Below are 18,126 nucleotides of genomic sequence, written 5' to 3'. Positions count from 1 at the left end.
TCTACCAACAATTTGTTTTTTCAAGAAGACACCCTAGAATGTGTATTAATCATATAAAAGAAAGATCAAGATAGCCGCTACAATGGCACGGATGGCTACAGCTCCACACAATGCAACGAATGGCCACAAGCCTACAACTCCATGTGGCACCACACGGTACATGGCTTACAACACAAACCCAAGACAAACGACTACGAAGGCTCGCCATGCAACGTCACCAGCCAAGAATGACGAGGGAGTGGGCCACAAAGCCACAGAACCGCGTCACGTCCGAAGATGGAGACCTCGGTAGAACAACACCAAGAACGCCTGGATCAACGCACTTCACACTCATAAGCACCTAGAGGAGGTCGGCGAGTGGACGGCATGAATGTGTTGTTTATGGTCAGGTGTTTCTGTTTATGAGAATGTATTGTTGTTTATAATATTTATTTATTTATAATTATATGTTGTTGTTTACGATGTGTTGTTTTTATAAATTATATGGTTACATGCATGTTGTTATTTACGACTATTTTTTTGTTATTTTTACCTGCGGTTACCTATTTATCCTATCAGGTATGGAGAAAACGTGTACCCGTTAATGGGCATAAATGCGGATAAAATCAAAGACGATAGGGTATGCTTATGGAATGGCTCCACTCATACACATAGTTTGTCGGGTGAATGCCACCCCTACTCACCGTGTCGTGTTAGAGCAAGTTTAATAGTACAACTTGCTGATGGCTATAAACAAGATGCTATATCTTCTATAGATAATTTATAGCCAACCAGTATAATAGCTAGCTATAGAAATGTACTAGTTGATTAATATATGGCCCACATTTCACTCTCACAAAGTGCCTAGTAGCACGTGCTAGAGCTAGTTTTTGCATGAGAGTCCACTTACATTCTCTCTCCTCTTCTCTCCTCCAACTAAATATAGATGTAAATTTTAAGTCCTTATAACATGGTGACTAAGTAGAGCTGGACTAACGAGCTACTCGACTCGTTAAGGCTCGGCTCATTAAAACTCGTGATTGTTAAGGCTTGGATCATTAAACTTGCTATCTTTATCGAGCTAAAAATGAAGTTTTGCTTGGCTCGTTATGCGCTAACGAGGGCTCACGAGTGCTCTCTATGAATCGTTAAGGAGCACACATGCTTAACATACAGAAAAAAATGCTAAGTTAGTAGGTTAAAAAATATGGCAACTTCATCACCAATTGGGAAGCCAACAAGGAGTGCACGGGGATGCAGTCAATAGATACCTAGGGGTATGCCGCTGGTGGTTCAAGAAGATGAGAACACGAGATAATGAATATACAAGTAAAAAGCAGTGGTCGTTATAGAAAATGCACTCACACCAAGGGCTTCCTTATTTGTCATAATGGGTCAAGTACTCAAGTTACCTAAGATTGGATACATGTCTTAAGACATTCATTATACTTACCAATTGTTGGTTGCTAGCGAACTTAACGAGTAGCTCACGAAACTCGTTAGCTCGATTGTTTAGCTCATTATCATTAACGAGCAAAATATGATATTTTCTCGGTTCGTTAAGAAAACGAACCAAGCTTAAACGAGTCAAGATAATGAGCGCTCATTTAGCTCACCAAGTTTCGAGCTTTATGTCCAGTCCAATGAGCCTTATTGTATTTGTCAACCCCATCATCAAAGAAATCTCCATCATCAAGTCGAACAGGAATGGACGCCCACACCCTTCTCCCTCGTTCTCCACCGCCTCCGCCCCTTGAGAGTCGTATGTGATTTCCCGGCTCGCTCCTTGATCCTCTCCGGCGGCGCTGCCGACCGGCGTGGTGAGGGATGCGTAGCGCGGGTTGTACAGAGTAGCTTTAGGTTTAGATTTAGGTTTTGTTTGTTGTTTACAGACTGGCATGACGCCATCTTGGAGCTTGATCTTGGCAATAGCGAGCGGTGTTGAGGCGCGGAAGAGCAGATCCTCTAGTCGATGTCCATGGTGGATGGTGGCGCAGACTGATTCTGGCCGGAGCTCCTCTCTGAATAAGCTCGTTTTCTGGTGTCTAGCAGATCCCTGCCGATCCCTTACTCTGGATCTCTTCCTTGCCATCAAGGTGATAGTACAGAAGATTGGAGTGGAGCGGCTTGGTGGTGGTCCGCACGATGGGGAAATCTGGCTGCTGCAATCCTTCGGAGCACATTCTCGGCGGCCCTTTATCGGCATCTCGTCGGTCTGCTGTCGACTCTTATGGCCGAAAGGCGGCCGCGCCGAGCTCTGACGTGCGCGGCTGATCTCCGGATCATTTGCCGGCGTCAACTCACATCTAACCTCCTGGCCGGAGTTCCAGAGGGGAGGCCCTTCAGCTCCTGCAGCGCGGCGTTCTTCGGCGGCTTCGTCCCAAGTGGTATGGTCCCCAGCGGCGGAGCAGCTGGTTGTGTCTGTGAGCTTTGACGCGAGCTTGGTGGTGATGGACCTGATTGCTTTCCTTTAATTTGTTGTAGGGTTCTGTTTGCACTTTCTAGGACTGCCTTGTAATTCCAAACTTTCAGAAGGTCCTCTTTGTAATATGTAAAGTCACCGCTCTAAATTAATGCAGTACCTAGGTCCTTCGGGAACTTTCCCTGTTAAAAAAAAGTCAAACATGAATCTCGTCAAGTCAAAAACAAATGGAGAGAATTCCATCGTCTTCCCGGGAAAAGAGCCTCACCCTCTCGTGTCCTTCCTGTCGTCTCGCGTTAAACAAAGATAAACCCATCGTCTTCCCCTAGAGCGAAGAGAGCCTCAATGCCGCCTTACGCCATTACCGGCCGATCCAATCTACTCCCCAACCCAACGGCGGCGAATAATCAAGTACTCCCTCCTAGTATTGTACTCCCAGCCCATTTCGAAAAAAAGTACTCCGTATTGTATTCCCAGATCCCTTTCTGCTCTAGATCCGGCCATCCCGCCGACGTTACAGTGCTCATGCTCCCTCCACCGCCTCCTCCGTGTGCTCGCGTCGCGCTCCCTCCTCCCTGTGCTCGCAGTCCAATGTCCTCGCTGCCGCCGCGTCAGCACTATGCTCTGCTCCGCCCCTCCCACGGCGTCACATGCGCTGCCTTCCCGGCACGAAACCGTAGCGCTATAAGAGTAGCTGCCCCGGTCCGCTCCAATGGCGCCTGCAGCAGTATCTCGCCACCACCCCACGCACTTCCCGTTCGCCATCGTCGACTCCTCGCCAACCCGCACCCATGGCTCCCGCAGCAGCAACCACCCCGCACACACTCGCCTCTCCGCGCGTATCTTTCTCCGTTTCCGCCGCTGGGAGGAACAGCAGCGGCCTGTCCATGTCAGTCGGCGCTCGCCGTGTGCCGGGGATTTCTGTGCTTCATTCGCAGCGGGGGAGGATGGTTGCGGCGGCAGCGGCGGCGAGCGACATTCACCACGCGGCGAGAGGGGAGGAAGCGAAGAAGACCTTCGTGGAGGAGATGAGGGCTGTCGCGATGCGGATGCACACCAAGGATCAGGCCAGGGAAGGGGAGAAGGAGGCCGACAAATATTCAGTCAATCTCGAGCGGGAGCCTACCGTTGAGGGCTACGTGCAGTTCCTCGTTGACAGCAAGCTCGTCTTCCAGACGCTCGAGGCCATCGTCGATCGCGCCGTCGTGCCCTGGTGTGAGTGACTGCAAACCCTCGATCGCGATTGGTGTTCCCTGTCTTTCTTTTTGACTTGTTAATTTTTTCGCGGCCTAGCGTGTGGTGGTTGGTATAGTAGTGATTTCCTCCTAGAGTTTATTTGGTCAGCATAATCTATTCGTAGTAGTTCTTTTAACCGCTAAACGACAATAAAGAAACCCTAACCCATGGACTGGTTTGGTCGGTTGGGTGTGATAATAAGCTTTTTTATTCTTGTTAATTATTCTGTATTTTGAGACGAAAATAATAGCTTTGCTCAAAACTAGCAAATAAATAAACGGTTTGTAATTGGTAACAGTGCGTCAGTGCCTATTACTGTTGTACTCCCTCTCTCACAGTTTATAAGGCATGCGCGTACCCCTAGGTGGTAAATTTGATCAATTTAGCATTAGTTATATGTTATAAAAATTATATCATTGGAAAGCTCAGATGTTCTATTTTCTAATGATATAATTTTTGTATTATATAATTTAAATTATATAGGTTAAATTGATGATCTAGGGGCACGCGCGCGCCTAATAAACTGTGAAGGAGGGAGTACCATGTTTTAAATTAAAATTGTCCATATCTAGATTGTCTATATTGGTTTGATGAATGGATGTTTTACTTACCTGTTTTATTTGAACTTGTGAAATCCATGATTGTTTACTTTGACCACCTTCAATTATGCAACAAGTAGTTTGTGAACAAACAATAAGGGCATTTAGCTGCATAGTTCTATTAACAATACTGTTGAGAAAATCGTTTATCGGTTACTACTCGATCGGCCGATTAGCGTCAAATTACTAATTTAGGCAAATCTGCCGATTAAATGGCCGATAAATAAGTTAATCATCTTATCGGTCACCCAACGAGTAGAGATTAATCGACCTGTTAATCGCTGAATCGGCAGATTTTTTAATATTGTAACACTGTGTGGTTACTCATTTGGAACTAAAATGTTTTAGCTCAGTTGAATATACTTTCTTTATTCTGCTTATAGAACAATAAATGTCGTAATTACTGACATCTCATGCATAGTGGTTATGTGACAGGTCATGTAACCTGTTCCTGTCGTAATTTATAGTTACCTAGGAAGGAGCTGGAACATTTCTTTCACCATTGTTGCACTGTTGGCTAGATGCTGCTGATTGACAATTTAGTTATCTATGCCTTTCAGATGCGGACTTTCGGAATACTGGGTTAGAGAGATCAGAGGCACTGAAGACAGATCTGAAATGGTTTAGCGAACAGGGTCACACAATTCCAGAACCATCTGCTCCTGGCATTACATATGCTTCATATCTGGAAGAGTTGTCAGAAAAGGACACGCAAGCATTTATCTGTCACTTCTATAATGTGTACTTTGCTCAGTCTGCCGGAGGTCGAACGATCGGCACAAAGGTAACCACTTTTCAGACCAAAACGTTCATGTGATGTCCAATCGTGCGTGTTTAAATGGCTTCCTATATTGTTGTTGACGTTGGCACTGGTTCTTTAATCTCAATCTTCTGATTTACTGATTGAAATCCCAACCAAAAATAGTAGTATGTTATTACTGTATGCACTCTGTTGAGGGCCACCTTATATACACATCTGTTTTATAACTTGTTCTTTTGTAATGTAGAAAAATATTTTTACATTACTTCTATAGCAGGTCATTTCAGTGTGGAATATTAATCCTTTTTAGTTTCAAAAAAAGAATATTAATCCTTTTATTTGACTTATGAATGCGAATCAGGGTATCATGGCAGCCTGTAATCTGTCTGTGTGGTGTGACGTAGAGTTACCTGTTCCTCCATTGATGGATATCATTTAACCAGTAACCGTGCCCTCTATTCATTTCAGATTGCTGAGAAGATTCTGAACAAGAAAGAGCTGGAATTCTACAAGTGGGAAGGTACCCTGTACGAGCTGCTGCAAGATGTCCGCACCAAACTTAACCAAGTTGCTTCTGTAAGTCCAAGAGCTTTGTTTTTGTGCTCCTATTTTCTTTTCTGCCGGTGTGTCTCAGTGTCTTAACTCGATCACATTTCTGCTCAGAGCTGGTCCCGGGAAGAGAAGAACCACTGCCTAGCTGAGACCGAGAAGTCGTTCACCTATTCAATGGATCGCCTGCGCCAAGTATTCACCTGAGCGGAGTCAATTGCGATCTTCATTTCACTTTAGATAAACATTTTTAATATTATGCCATGTATATGCACTGGGGAGAAACATGCTCCTCTGGGCCTGAACTACCTAGCAATCAAATTTTCATATTCAAATAATCCTTTTGTTGCATTTGCCCGGGCTTTTCTCTTGTTGATCCATTAGTTTTCATTTCTCTCAGTCTACGGAAGTGCTAGCTTGTGCACAAGCTCCATGCCCCTTACTTTCTCCAAGGGCATCTATGCCTACTTTTCTTTAACAAAGTTGGTCGTTTTGTATACTAATTTAAAAGTTCAAACAAATTTGGGAGACGGGTTTCTGGGAGAAGCTGAGGGAGGGTAGCTTATGGGAGAAACTCCTCTTGAAGCTGAAAAGAAGTGACCCTAAACCTCTTCTGAGCTGTTTTTTTGTAGGAAGAAGCGGGCCATCGTAGCCATGCAATAAATACTTCCAAGATATCCACACAATTCCAAATTCGCAAGAACTCTACTCTGCTGTTTTTAGGTAACTGCTCTATTTTTGTAGACAAGATAGAGTAGAGTTCCTCTAAGATGTCCACACAGTTTCCTATTTTGTTATGTGCACTACAGGCCAATTCAGAACTCGGAAGGCGATTAGAACTCGTATCATATGTGACTTGCATGTTTCAACCTGTCTTACGATACACCATACATACAAACGCTCACAAATACGTACATAAACTCACCCATAGGAGCACCTTCGAGAGAATGTATCCAAGAGACTAATCCAGCGGGTCTTGAGATTGGTGAAGTTATCACACGTGGCTCGCAATCGAGGGAATGTCGCCTCCTACTAAAAGAATATTTTGCTTTTTATGAGACATCAATGTTAAAACTCAGGTTTCATCTCTGGTGTGTTGGGGTGTCACTGACCTTCTAACCATCCAACAAACTTGAAATACGACAAAATATTTAGCAAGGCGTCATTTTAGGTGACCTTCTTGCAAGAAAAAAGATCAAGAACTTGGAATACGACAATTATTCAAAAAAATACCTTCACGAGATGAGAGCTATCTCCTACGAGGTCATATGCGTTTCAAGGAAAATGAGCTACGTCATGACCTTCGGCATGACATAGTTTGCTGGAAGCCTGGAACGAGCCCATATTGTGCACAAGCCGAGCCTTGTGACCGGAAGCAATGTTGCCTGTATTGGTTTTCATTTCCTAGCCACAAAAAAAGTACTTTTTTATTTTTCCAGGGACGAAATGAGTTTTTTTTGGAACCAACTACAAGAATTGCAATGTGCAATGATACGAAATCTACGCAAAAAATAGAAGACCACTTCCGCACGATGGTTCACATACCTGCTACTTGTGTTCTCTTTCTGGAATTCATGGTATTTTCTATGGTATTATGCTCATTTCGCTGGAAGCGGGCCAAATTTGAAATAAGTGTCAATTTTTGCTTGTTCAAGATTTTTTGCAAAAAGAAACATTTCTAGGTTCACACGTGTTGTTTTACAAGAGATATGATGTCGGTTTCGTGCAGTTCCCTCTGGTGTGCCTCACATCACCCATTCTTGCGAAAAGTCATTCCGATGGGTTCCAATTTGAGCACAATTCACTAAAAAAAATCATAAATTTGAGAACCTTCGCGAGATGTCATTGTAGGTGACATACTTGCAAGTTAAAATCATGAACTTGGAATAGGTCGGTTATTCCAAAAAAAAAAAGATCTTCACAAAATAAGCTACCTTCCTACGAGGTTCTACGTCTTTTAGGGTAAATGGGCTAGGTCATGACCTTCGACATGACATAGTTTGTTGGAACAAACCCGTATTGCGCACAGGCGTGGGGCTTGGGATGGAAACCATTGTTTTATTTATGAGTTTTCATTTCCTAACCACGAAAAACTCAATTTTTATTTTCCCACTACCGAAACAGGTTTTTTTTGTGAAGCAGCTAAAAAAAGCACAATCTGTAATGGCATGAAACCTACGCACAAAAATAGAAGATCACTTCCGCACTAAGGTACACATACCTTCTGTGCGCATTGGCTTTCTGGAAAGTCATGCCGATTGTGCTAGAAGCGGGCTAGATTTGAACTAAGCGTCAACTTTTGCTTGTTTCAAATTTTTTGCAAAAAATATTTTTTGGTTGACGACTTGTTGTCTTATGAGAGATATGATATTGTTTCGTGCGGTTCCCTCCGGTGTGCCTCGCACTGCCTGTTATTGCGGAAAGTCATTCATGTGGGTCCCAATTTAAGCACTGTTTACTCGAAAAAAAAATCAGAAAAATGGAGAAGCTTCACGAGGCGTCATTTCAGGTGACCTACTTGCAAGAAAATTTTGAACTTTGAATATGATAGGTATCAAAAAACTTCACAAAATGAGCTACCTAATAGGAGGTTCCGTCTTTTAGGGTAAATGAGCTAGGTCATAACCTTCAGCATGACATACTTTGCCGGAACAACCTCATATTGTGCAGAGGCGTGTGGGGCTTGGAACGGGAAGCAATGTTGCCTTATGTTCTTTCATTTCCTAGCCACGAAAAACTCATTTAATTTTTCTAGCGTTGGAAAGATTTTTTTTTTTTGTAAAGCAGCTACAAGAAGCGCAATCTGCAGTGGTACGAAACATAGGCACAAAAATAGAAGAGCATTTCTGCACTACATTACACATACCAGCTTCCCGCGTTCACTTTCTGGAATTTCATGGTATTTTGTAGGTTGTTGTGCTGATTTCGTTGGAAGCGGTCCAAATTTAACTAAGCATCAACTTATGCTTGTTCCATATTTTTTGCGAAAATCATTTTTAGATCCACGACGTGTTATCTTATCAAAGATACAATGTTGTTTTAGTGCAGTTCCCTCCGATGTGCCTCACACCGTCCGTTCTTGCGAAAAGTCATTCCGGTGAGTCCCAATTGAGCATAATTCACTAAAAAAATCAAAAGAGTGGAGAACCTTCGCAAGGCGTCATTTTGGGTGACCTACTTGCAAGGAAAAAATCATGAACTTGGAATACACGACATGTATTCCAAAAGAAACCTTCGCAAAATTAGCTACCTCCTATGAGATTCTAAGTCTTTTAGGGAAAATGACCTAAGTCATGACCTTTGGCATGGTATATTTGCCGAAACGAGTCCATACTGCGCACAATCAGAGGCTTGGGACTGGAAGCCATGTTGCCTTTATGGGTTTTCATTTTGTAGCCATGAAAAACTCATTTTCTCCCATTTTTCCAGCTCTGAAACGAGGTTTTTTTTTTGTGTGAACCAGCTACAAAAAGCGCAATCTGCAGTAATACGAAACCTACGCAAAAAATAGAAGACCACTTCCACACATACCTGTTGTGCGTGTTTGATTTCTGGGAATTCATAGTATTTTCTATGGTGTCCCGCCGATTTCGGTGGTAGTGAGCCAAATGTGAACTAGCCGTCAACTTTCGCTTGTTCCAACTTTTTCAAAAAATCATTTTTAGGTCTACGACGTGTTGTTATTATAGATACGATGTCGGTTTCGTGTATTCCCTACGATGTGCCTCACACCGCCAGTTCTTGCGAAAAGTCATTATGGTTGGTCCTAATTTGAGCACAATTCACTTAAACAAATCAGAAAAATAGAGAAATTTCACGAGGCATCATTTTAGATGGCCTAATTATAAGGAAAAATCACAAAGTTGGATTACGATAGTTATTTTAAAAATTCCATCCCAAAATGAGCTAGATCCTACGAGGTTCTATGTTTTTTAGGGAAAAAATGAGCTAGGTCATGACCTTCGGCATGGCATAGTATGCTAGAACGAATCCATATTGCGCACATGTGTGTCGCTTGGGATGGGAAGCAATGCTACCTTTTATGAGTTTTCATTTCCTAGCCACGAAAAACTCGTTTGTCATATTTTTCCAGCGCACAAGCAGAAGCAGCTACAAGAAACGCAATCTACAATGGTATAAAACCTACGCACGAAAATAGAAGATCACTTATGCACTACGATACACGTACCTACTGCGTGCGTTTGCTTTCCACGAATTTATGATATTTTCTACGGCATCCTTCCGATTTCGGTGGAAAGTGGGCCGAATTTTGAACTAAGCATGAAATTTTGCTTGTTCCACAACATGTTTTTATAGGCAAATCAGTGGATTTCCCAACTGTGTATATTTATAAAATTTTCAAAAGATTATATGTACAAAAAGGGAAGCATATTGTTTTAACTGAGATGTGATGTCGTTTTACGCGTTTCCCAACCGGTGCCTCACACCGCTGATTCCTTCGAAAAGAGTTGTCTTTGCCTAGTGTCTAGATTTGCCACTAGGCGAAGAGGGTCTTTGCCGAGTGACATTTGAAAATCACTGTCAAAGAGGTTCTTTGACGAGTGCCATCTAAAAAGTAGTAGGCAAAGATTTTATTTGCTGAGTGTCCGTGCTTGGCACTTGGCAAAGGCTCACGGCGTCAGTCCACCCGTCAAGCACGTGAGGAGACAACCACATGGCAGCTCCCGCTGGCTAGTGTCAAATGTTGACACTCGGCAAAGAGACCTTTTGTCGTATATTTTTGTTTGCTGAGTGTATTTTCATGATTTCACCGTGCGGGTTTCTTTTTGCCGAGTGTTGTACTCAACAAAGGTTAGCTTTGCCATATGTATTCATTTGGCACTCGGCAAAAAGACTCTTTGTCGTGTATCTGAGATTTGGTACTCGCCAAAGACCCAAACTTAGCAACGATGTGATTTCGCTTCTTGCTTGTGTGCTTTCCAGAATGCATGGTGGGCATCATATTACAGGTCAGAACCTCAACCTTCGGTCCTTCTGATTTAGGGCCGGGGGGGGGGGGGGGGGATAACCAGTCAAATACAAACATCTAAACACCACTGGGTTGCACTGCAATGCTCGATCAACTAGCTATGGTGCGATTGGCGCGTCGACTGTTCTTCCAAAATTTGGTCCCCTAGATTTTTGAAGGAAAAATCATCGGATCGACAAGAAATGTCATGGACGTGACATCGCCAAGGCAATTAAAAACAGAGCCCATCGTGACACCGTCAAGCCGAAGGAAAAGACAGCCCATTGTGACATCGTGAGCCGAAGAAAAAGAGAGCCCATCCTGACATTGTGAAGAAAAAAGAGAGCCCATCAAGACATTGTCAAGCCGAAGGAAAAGAGAACCCCATCGTGACATCGTCGAGCCTTCGCCGTGGCGAAGAGAGGCTCGCCCTCACGCCATTGCCGGCCAATCCAATCCTTCCCTCCCCGATCCAATGTAGCACTCGCTCCCAGTATTTTATTCCCAGCTCGCTTTCTACTCTAGACCCGGCCATCCCGCCGCCGTTGCAACGCTCACGTTCCAATCTCCTCGCCCCCGTCGCGTCGACACCGCACGCCCTCCTCCGCTCCGCTCCTCCCACCACGTCGCACGCGTCGCCCTCACCCTAGCGCTATAAGAGAAGCCTCCCCAATCCGCTCCCATGGCACCCACGACCCACGGCAGCATCTCGCCACCACCCCACGCACTTCCCTTTCGGCATTGTCGACTGCTCGCCAATCCGCAACCATGGCGCTCGCAGCAGCAACCAGCCTGCCCACCCTCGCCTCTCCACGCGTATCTTTCTCCGTTTCCGCCGCTGGGAAGAACAGCAACGGCCTGATCATGTCAGCCGGCGAGCGCCGTGTGCCGGGGATTTCTGTGATTCATTCGCAGCAGGGTAGGATGGTCGCGGCGGCGGCGACCAAGATGCCTCCCTCGGCGAGGGGGGAGGACCGGGAGAAGACCTTCGTGGAGGAGATGAAGGATATCGCTATGAGCCTGCACACCGAGGACCAGGCCAGGACAGTCAACCTGCGGAACGCTACCGTTGAGGGCTATCTGCGCTTCCTCGTCGACAGCAAGCTCGTCTTCGAGACGCTCGAGAACATCGTCAACCGCGCCGTCGTCCCCTTCCCCTGGTGTGAGTGACTGCAAACCCTCGCCATTGGTATTCCATGTCTTGCTTTTTTGACATGTTAATTTCTTGGAAGCTAACCCCGCGCGATTGCACGAGCACTCAAATTTTGGCATTGGAGCCATGGCAACTTGCCATCCTACACTGCAAAATCCAACGGCTGTGGATGTGTTCTCTAGGGGAGACTAATAACCTAACATAAATTTTGGATTTTCTTGCGGCCCCTTGTGCAATTGCTAGCTTCTGGTGGGTAGTAATTTTCTGCTACAGTTTATTTGGAGTATATTGCTAAATTAAAATCGAATGTACTGGCGAAGGGCAAGCCAAGCAATTCTTTTTGCCATTTCTGGTTCTTCTGTTGTTTGCACAAGATATGTTAGTATGTTACCCTAATACTAATCATGGCTTACTAATTATCCAAATAAAGATAAACAAAGATTGTAAGCCCATAATTATATGCTTTTGAGACAATATATACTTTTGTAAAATCAGATGTTGCACTGAATTTTCAATAGGATGATGCATGTTCTTTTCTAGTATTATAAACTGTGATGAGATGTACTTCAATACTAAGACTAACGGCAGATCGAGAGTTCCCAGTGGAAGCGATCTAGTTGAAGTCAAGATCGGAATCACAATTTTTAAATCACATTCAAACGTTAGTGTTTAACTGTTGAAAAGAGACATGCTGGATGTTGGCACAAACCAGTTGTGGATATGCCCTGCAGGATATCATGTTTTATTCTTTAGGTGATTTCGCAACATTTTGTGTCTAAAGTGTTATCAACTAAAACATATTTGGAACTCGTGCATTTTTTATCCGCATTTGCTTGTGATATCGATGGTGTATTTGTTTGCTTCACATAGTATATACCGTAGTGGTATAGCGCTTTTTCCTCTACTTGGCAAACATGTTGGAACCTATATTGGAAATTTATAGCTCAATGGATTTTACTCCGGACACTATAAAATAGTTTTTTCATGCTATTTCTGCTGGAGCTATATGTTGTCATGTAATGCACCATTGCATTATTTCTGAGATGTTATAAAATATTAAATAAATATGTTGAAAATCTTGGAGGGCTAATCATGTGATTGTGATAATAATTTTGTATCTGTTGGACCTTTCCCTCGTAGAAATTCAGTTTTACATTGATGTTGTTATCTTGCTATAATGTTCGACCTGTTGGTTATGGACAGGTTTGGTCGGTTGTGGGGTGATAAAATTTGTTCTTGACAAATAATTTTATTTTTTGGTACGAAAATAATAGCTTTGCTCAAAACTATCAAATAAACAAAGGGTTGTTAGATTTGTAACTATACCCATTACAGATGTATATTAAAAATTAAAATTGACCATATCTAGATTGTCTATGTCAATCTGGTTTGATGAATGGTGTTTTACTTACCTGTTTTATTTGAACTTATGACATTCATGGTTGTCTACTTTGACCACCTTCAATTATGCAACAAGTTATTTGTAAATAAACAAATAGGGACCTTTAGCTGCATAGTTCCATTAACAGTAACACTGTGTGGTCACTTACTTGGAACACTGGAAATTTTTAGATTAATGGACTTCATTTTATTTATTCGGCTTAGAACAAGAAACTTCGTTTTCGCAAAAACAAATCAATAATCATCATAATTACTGAAATCTCATAGTGGTTCTGTGACAGGTTATCTAACCTGTTTCTCCCGTAAATTATAGTTACCTAGGAACTAAGGAAGGACCTGGAACATTTCTTTTGTTATTGTTGGCTAGATGCTGCTGATTGACATTTTAGTTATCTATACCTTTTAGATGCGGAGTTTCAGAATACTGGGTTAGAGAGATCAGAGGCACTGAAGAACGATCTGAAATGGTTCAGCGAACAGGGTCACACAATTCCAGAACCATCTGCTCCTGGCACTAAACATGCTGCCTATCTGGAAGAGTTGTCTGAGAAGGACTCGCAAGCATTTCTCTGTCACTTCTATAGTGTGTACTTTGCTCAGTCTGCTGGAGGTCGAATGATCGGCGCAAAGGTACCACTTTTCAGCACAGAACCTTATACCAAAACGTTCATGTGATGTCAAATAGTGTGAGTTTGAAACTTTGAATGGATTCCCATATAGTTATTAACCATGTGTTGTTGGCACTGGTTCTTAAATCTCAATCTTCTGGTTTTACTGATTGAAATTCTAACTGAAGATAGTAGTATGTTACTGTATGCACTCTGTTGAGGGTCACCTTATATACACATCTTCGGCTATGTAAATGGAGTGCCGGAATTTTGTAGACCAATCTACATGTAGCTCTTTTTTTTGAAATTTTTCAAAAACAGCGTTGTACACTTTCAGAAAAAATAAAGAAAATTCTAGATGTAGGAAATGTTATTTTCTATCATCGTGCAAATTTCAACTCGAAATGCATTGTATTCTAGGCTGTGCAAAAATGACAAGAGTGAGGATCTGAAGTTGTGAAAAGTTTAAAATTTTCAAACCTCCAAATTCGTCAGATTTTATCATTTTTTGTGGCCCGGAATAGAAGGTGTTTGAATTGAGATTTTATGTGTTTGTAGAATACATCATTGTCAACATCTTGGATTTTTTCAGAATGTTTCGAAACCTTAAAATGTCTATTTGAAAATCTTCAAAAAACCGAGCTACATGTGACTCGAGCTACATATGCAGTTTCCGTATGTAAATACTTTTATCACATTCATTCTGTTGCTGGCCATTTCGTTGTGGAATATGAATCCTTGTATTTTACTTATCCAATGCAACTCAGGGTATCATGGCAGCCTGTAATCTGTCAGTGTGGAGTGGGCGAGAGTTACCTGTTCCTCCATTGAACATTGATGGATGTCGTTGATCCTAGTAATCGTTCCTTCTATACATTCAGATTGATGAGAAGATTCTGAACAAGAAAGAGCTCGAATTCTACAAGTGGGAAGGTTCCCTGTCCCAGCTGCTGCAGGACGTCCGCACCAAACTTAACCAAGTTGCTTCTGTAAGTTTAATAGCTTTGTTTTCGTGCTCTTATTTTTTCTTTCTTCCCGTGTGTCTCAGTGTCTTAACCCGATCACATTTTTGCTCAGACCTGGTCCCAGGAAGAGAAAAACCACTGCCTGGAGGAGGTCGAGATGGCGTTCACCTATTCAATGGATCGCCTCCGCCACATATTCACCTAAGCGGGGCCAATAACGATCTCCATTCCACTTTACGATAAACATTTTAAATAGGAGTATTAAGCCATGTATGTATGTGCACTGGGGAGGAACTGAACTGTTTTACAATCAAATTTTCATACAATAATAATAATCCTTCATCAAAGATGCATTACTTTGCTTTCCTCCCCGTCTAAGGGACTGTGGGATATCTGGATACGGGGATCTCATCTCTGCCAGCTTTTCTTTTCGTCAGAGTCGTTCGTTCTGTGTCTATATAAGCTAATCCAAAAGAGATTTGTCTAGGGCTACTTGATGTTTTTTTCGATAAAGGATGCTTTATTACTTATAATAAGCAATTACATCCAGCCTCTGCATAACCAGGATGCACACAGCCGTTTATGAGTCTTTTACGTCCAGAAAAGATGTCAAACAAAAAGCAAACTAGGCGGAATACATATCGGAACGATGAATCATATAGCGCCTAAGGTGTGGGAGGGGCTTCAATCCGTAGACTATGCTGCCACCCATGTAGGGAAAAAGTATCCCTCGCCGTATCCTCCAACCGTGTACAGACCTCCGTAAATAGGTCGCGGTTCTCCATGCGCTGAAGAGGTAACCACAAACGGAGAATACCTGTACATCTGTAGATGACCTGCAACAAAGAGCAATTTTTATTATTAAAAATCTTGTCATTCCTTCTCAGTCACGAGCGCCCGGATAAACTGCTAGCGCCCCCACCCTAAGAAGCAACTTGAACCTTGAATCTATACCATGAAGCCAATTGCCAAAGACATTGGCCACACTAGTCGGAGGATACAAGGTAGACGCTACTTGGATGACCGACCAAATAGATCTCGCGAACTGGCACTGGAAGAAGAGGTGTTTAATAGATTCATCATGATGACAAAAAACACATCGCTTACTTCCTTGCCAATTCCGCTTAACAAGATTGTCTTTGGTGAGGATGACACCTCGACGAAGATACCATCCAAATATTTTTTATTTTTAATGGTATCTTCATCTTCCAAATTTTCTTATTTATCAACTGGTACATCAGAATGAAGTATGGCATTGTATAAAGATTTGACCGAGAAAGATCCATCTACATGTAGGTTCCACCGAAATTCATCTGGACCAGGTGATAAATTAATATCGCCCAGCCTTTGAATTAAGGTATTCCATGCCAATAGCCTCTCGTCCTAGTAAAACTCGTCCGAACGTCACATTCGGTGGAGAGGTAGCCATTACTGTAGCAATGGTATCTCCTTTGCGATGAACGATATTATACAACGCAGGATACCTGTTCACTTAGAGGTGAATTGTCTAACCAAGCATCTTCCCAGAACCGTATCCGTGTTCCATTCTTAATTGAGAAAGTTCCATGACGAAAAAAGACATTTTTTGTCGCCATTAGACCAGCCCAAAAATGTGAATCCCCTGGTTTCCAAACCACTTGGGATAAAGTCTTGGAGCCGATATATTTTCTCCGAAGAATAGTTTGCCAAATCCCATCCTCGGTAAGGAGCTTAAAAAGCCATTTACCCAGCAGAGCTGAATTCTTGACCTCCAGGTCATGAACTCCAAGCCCACCTTGATCTTTGGGACTACAAACTATACTCCATTTAACCAGTCGATATTCTTTTTCTCACTGTCCCCTTGCCAAAAGAATCTGGATCGATAATAATCGAGTTTATGCAGAATTCCTTTTGGCAATAGGAAGAATGATAACATATACAGTACCATATTTGTCAGTACCGAATTAATGAGTACCAATCTTCCTCCCAGGGACAGTAATTTACCTTTCCAACTACTAAGGCGCTTCTGTAATCTTTCTTCAACTATTTTCCATTCAGTTATCGTAAGTCTCCGATAATGAATTGGAATACCCAAATAGCGGATAGGAAATTGGCCTTGCCCACAACCAAACAACTCTGTGTAAAGAGCTGTATCATCTTGGGCATCACCGAAACAGAACAATTCACTTTTATGGAAATTGATTTTCAAACCCGACAACTGCTCAAAAGCCGCCAAAATTAATTTCAGGTTGTGAGCTTTTTCGAGATCATGATCCATAAACAGAATTGTATCGTCGGCATATTGAAGGATAGATAAACCTCCATCAACCAGATGTGGAATCACACCTTCAATCTGACCATCAGACTTGGCCCGCTCAATGAGTATAGCCAAGCATATCCGCCACAATGTTGAATAACATTGGTGATAACGGATCCCCTTGGCGTAACCCTTTTCGTGTTTGGAAATAATGGCCGGTGTCATCATTAACCCGAATAGCCACACTACCTCCATACACGAAATCATTAATTAAAGCGCGCCATTCGGAGAGAAAACCTTTCATCCTGAGTGTCTGTTGAAGAAAAGACCATTTGACCTTGTCATATGCCTTTTCAAAATCTAATTTTAAAATAACCCCATTTAATTTCTTAGTATGCATCTCATGTACTGTCTCATGCAAAACCGCCACTCCATCCAGGATATTTCTTCCTTGCATGAAAGCAGTTTGTGATGGCTGAACGACATGATCCGCAACCGTATTAAGTCTAATGGTGGCCACTTTCGTGAAAATCTTGAAACTTACGTTTAAGAGGCAAATAGGTCTATATTGTTGAATCCTTTCTGCCTCATTAACTTTCGGTAACAAGATTACTTCACCAAAATTTAGACGAAATAGTTATAGTTGTCCAATATGCAGAGCACTAAACAAATCTAGAAGATCCGCTTTAATTGTATCCCAGAAAGTTTGATAAAACTCCGCTGGAAAACCATCGGGACCCGGTGCTTTGTTGCATTCCATTTGGAAAATAGCCTTCTGCACTTCTTCCTCAGAATAAGGTGCAGTTAGTAAGCCATTTTCTTCAACAGAAACTTGGGGTATATCGGCTGTTAAGTCCTCATTTAGAGAAAAAGAGCTTTCATCTGGAGGACCAAACAAGCCTTTATAATAATTAGTGATGTAAGATTTGAGTTGCTCATGGCCTTCAATCAACCCTTCATCTTGAGTAAGAGAGTGAATACGTTTTTTTCGATGTCTCCCATTGGCTATACCATGGAAATATCGCGTATTTGAGTCTCCTTCCAAAATGAATTGGGCTTTGGAACGTTGATACCATTTGAGCTCCTCTTCGCGAAGGAGACTCGCCATCCGCGCATTGGACTGATTTTTAAGTTCAATCTCATGCGGAGACAACGGTCTTACCTCAGCAAGCGCCTCTAGCTCATCAATCAAATTTGATAAGCGAGCCTTCTCTTTCTTAAGAATGCCAGTCATATGGGCAGCCCAACC

The 18,126-nt window shown here is 42.6% G+C and overlaps 2 protein-coding genes across 2 annotated transcripts; both read left to right on the top strand.

The window, feature by feature from the left end:
* Positions 1-3,192: 3,192 nt before the first annotated feature.
* LOC124683881 (heme oxygenase 1, chloroplastic-like) lies at positions 3,193-5,752 on the top strand. Its single transcript, XM_047218310.1, has 4 exons — positions 3,193-3,616; positions 4,797-5,020; positions 5,465-5,572; positions 5,660-5,752. The coding sequence occupies exons 1-4, from the start codon at positions 3,193-3,195 to the stop codon at positions 5,750-5,752; spliced, it is 849 nt and encodes a 282-aa protein (XP_047074266.1).
* Positions 5,753-11,282: 5,530 nt separating this feature from the next.
* On the top strand, positions 11,283-14,846 carry LOC124683880 (heme oxygenase 1, chloroplastic-like). The gene is made up of 4 exons (XM_047218309.1): positions 11,283-11,676; positions 13,475-13,698; positions 14,558-14,665; positions 14,754-14,846. The coding sequence occupies exons 1-4, from the start codon at positions 11,283-11,285 to the stop codon at positions 14,844-14,846; spliced, it is 819 nt and encodes a 272-aa protein (XP_047074265.1).
* Positions 14,847-18,126: the final 3,280 nt, after the last annotated feature.

This window comes from Lolium rigidum, chromosome 1, assembly GCF_022539505.1.
Source record: "Lolium rigidum isolate FL_2022 chromosome 1, APGP_CSIRO_Lrig_0.1, whole genome shotgun sequence".
Classification (NCBI taxonomy): domain Eukaryota; kingdom Viridiplantae; phylum Streptophyta; class Magnoliopsida; order Poales; family Poaceae; genus Lolium; species Lolium rigidum.
Note: the sequence above shows the minus strand (reverse complement) of the source record. Positions and strands in the feature narration are given on the sequence as shown.

Coding starts and splice junctions, on each gene's coding strand:
- LOC124683881 (XM_047218310.1), top strand. CDS start 3,193: ATGGCTCCCGCAGCAGCAACCACCCCGCACACACTCGCCTCTCCGCGC. Junction 5,021..5,464: donor GTCGAACGATCGGCACAAAG/GTAACCACTTTT, acceptor TATTCATTTCAG/ATTGCTGAGAAGATTCTGAA. Junction 5,573..5,659: donor AACTTAACCAAGTTGCTTCT/GTAAGTCCAAGA, acceptor ATTTCTGCTCAG/AGCTGGTCCCGGGAAGAGAA.
- LOC124683880 (XM_047218309.1), top strand. CDS start 11,283: ATGGCGCTCGCAGCAGCAACCAGCCTGCCCACCCTCGCCTCTCCACGC. Junction 11,677..13,474: donor CGTCGTCCCCTTCCCCTGGT/GTGAGTGACTGC, acceptor TATACCTTTTAG/ATGCGGAGTTTCAGAATACT. Junction 13,699..14,557: donor GTCGAATGATCGGCGCAAAG/GTACCACTTTTC, acceptor CTATACATTCAG/ATTGATGAGAAGATTCTGAA.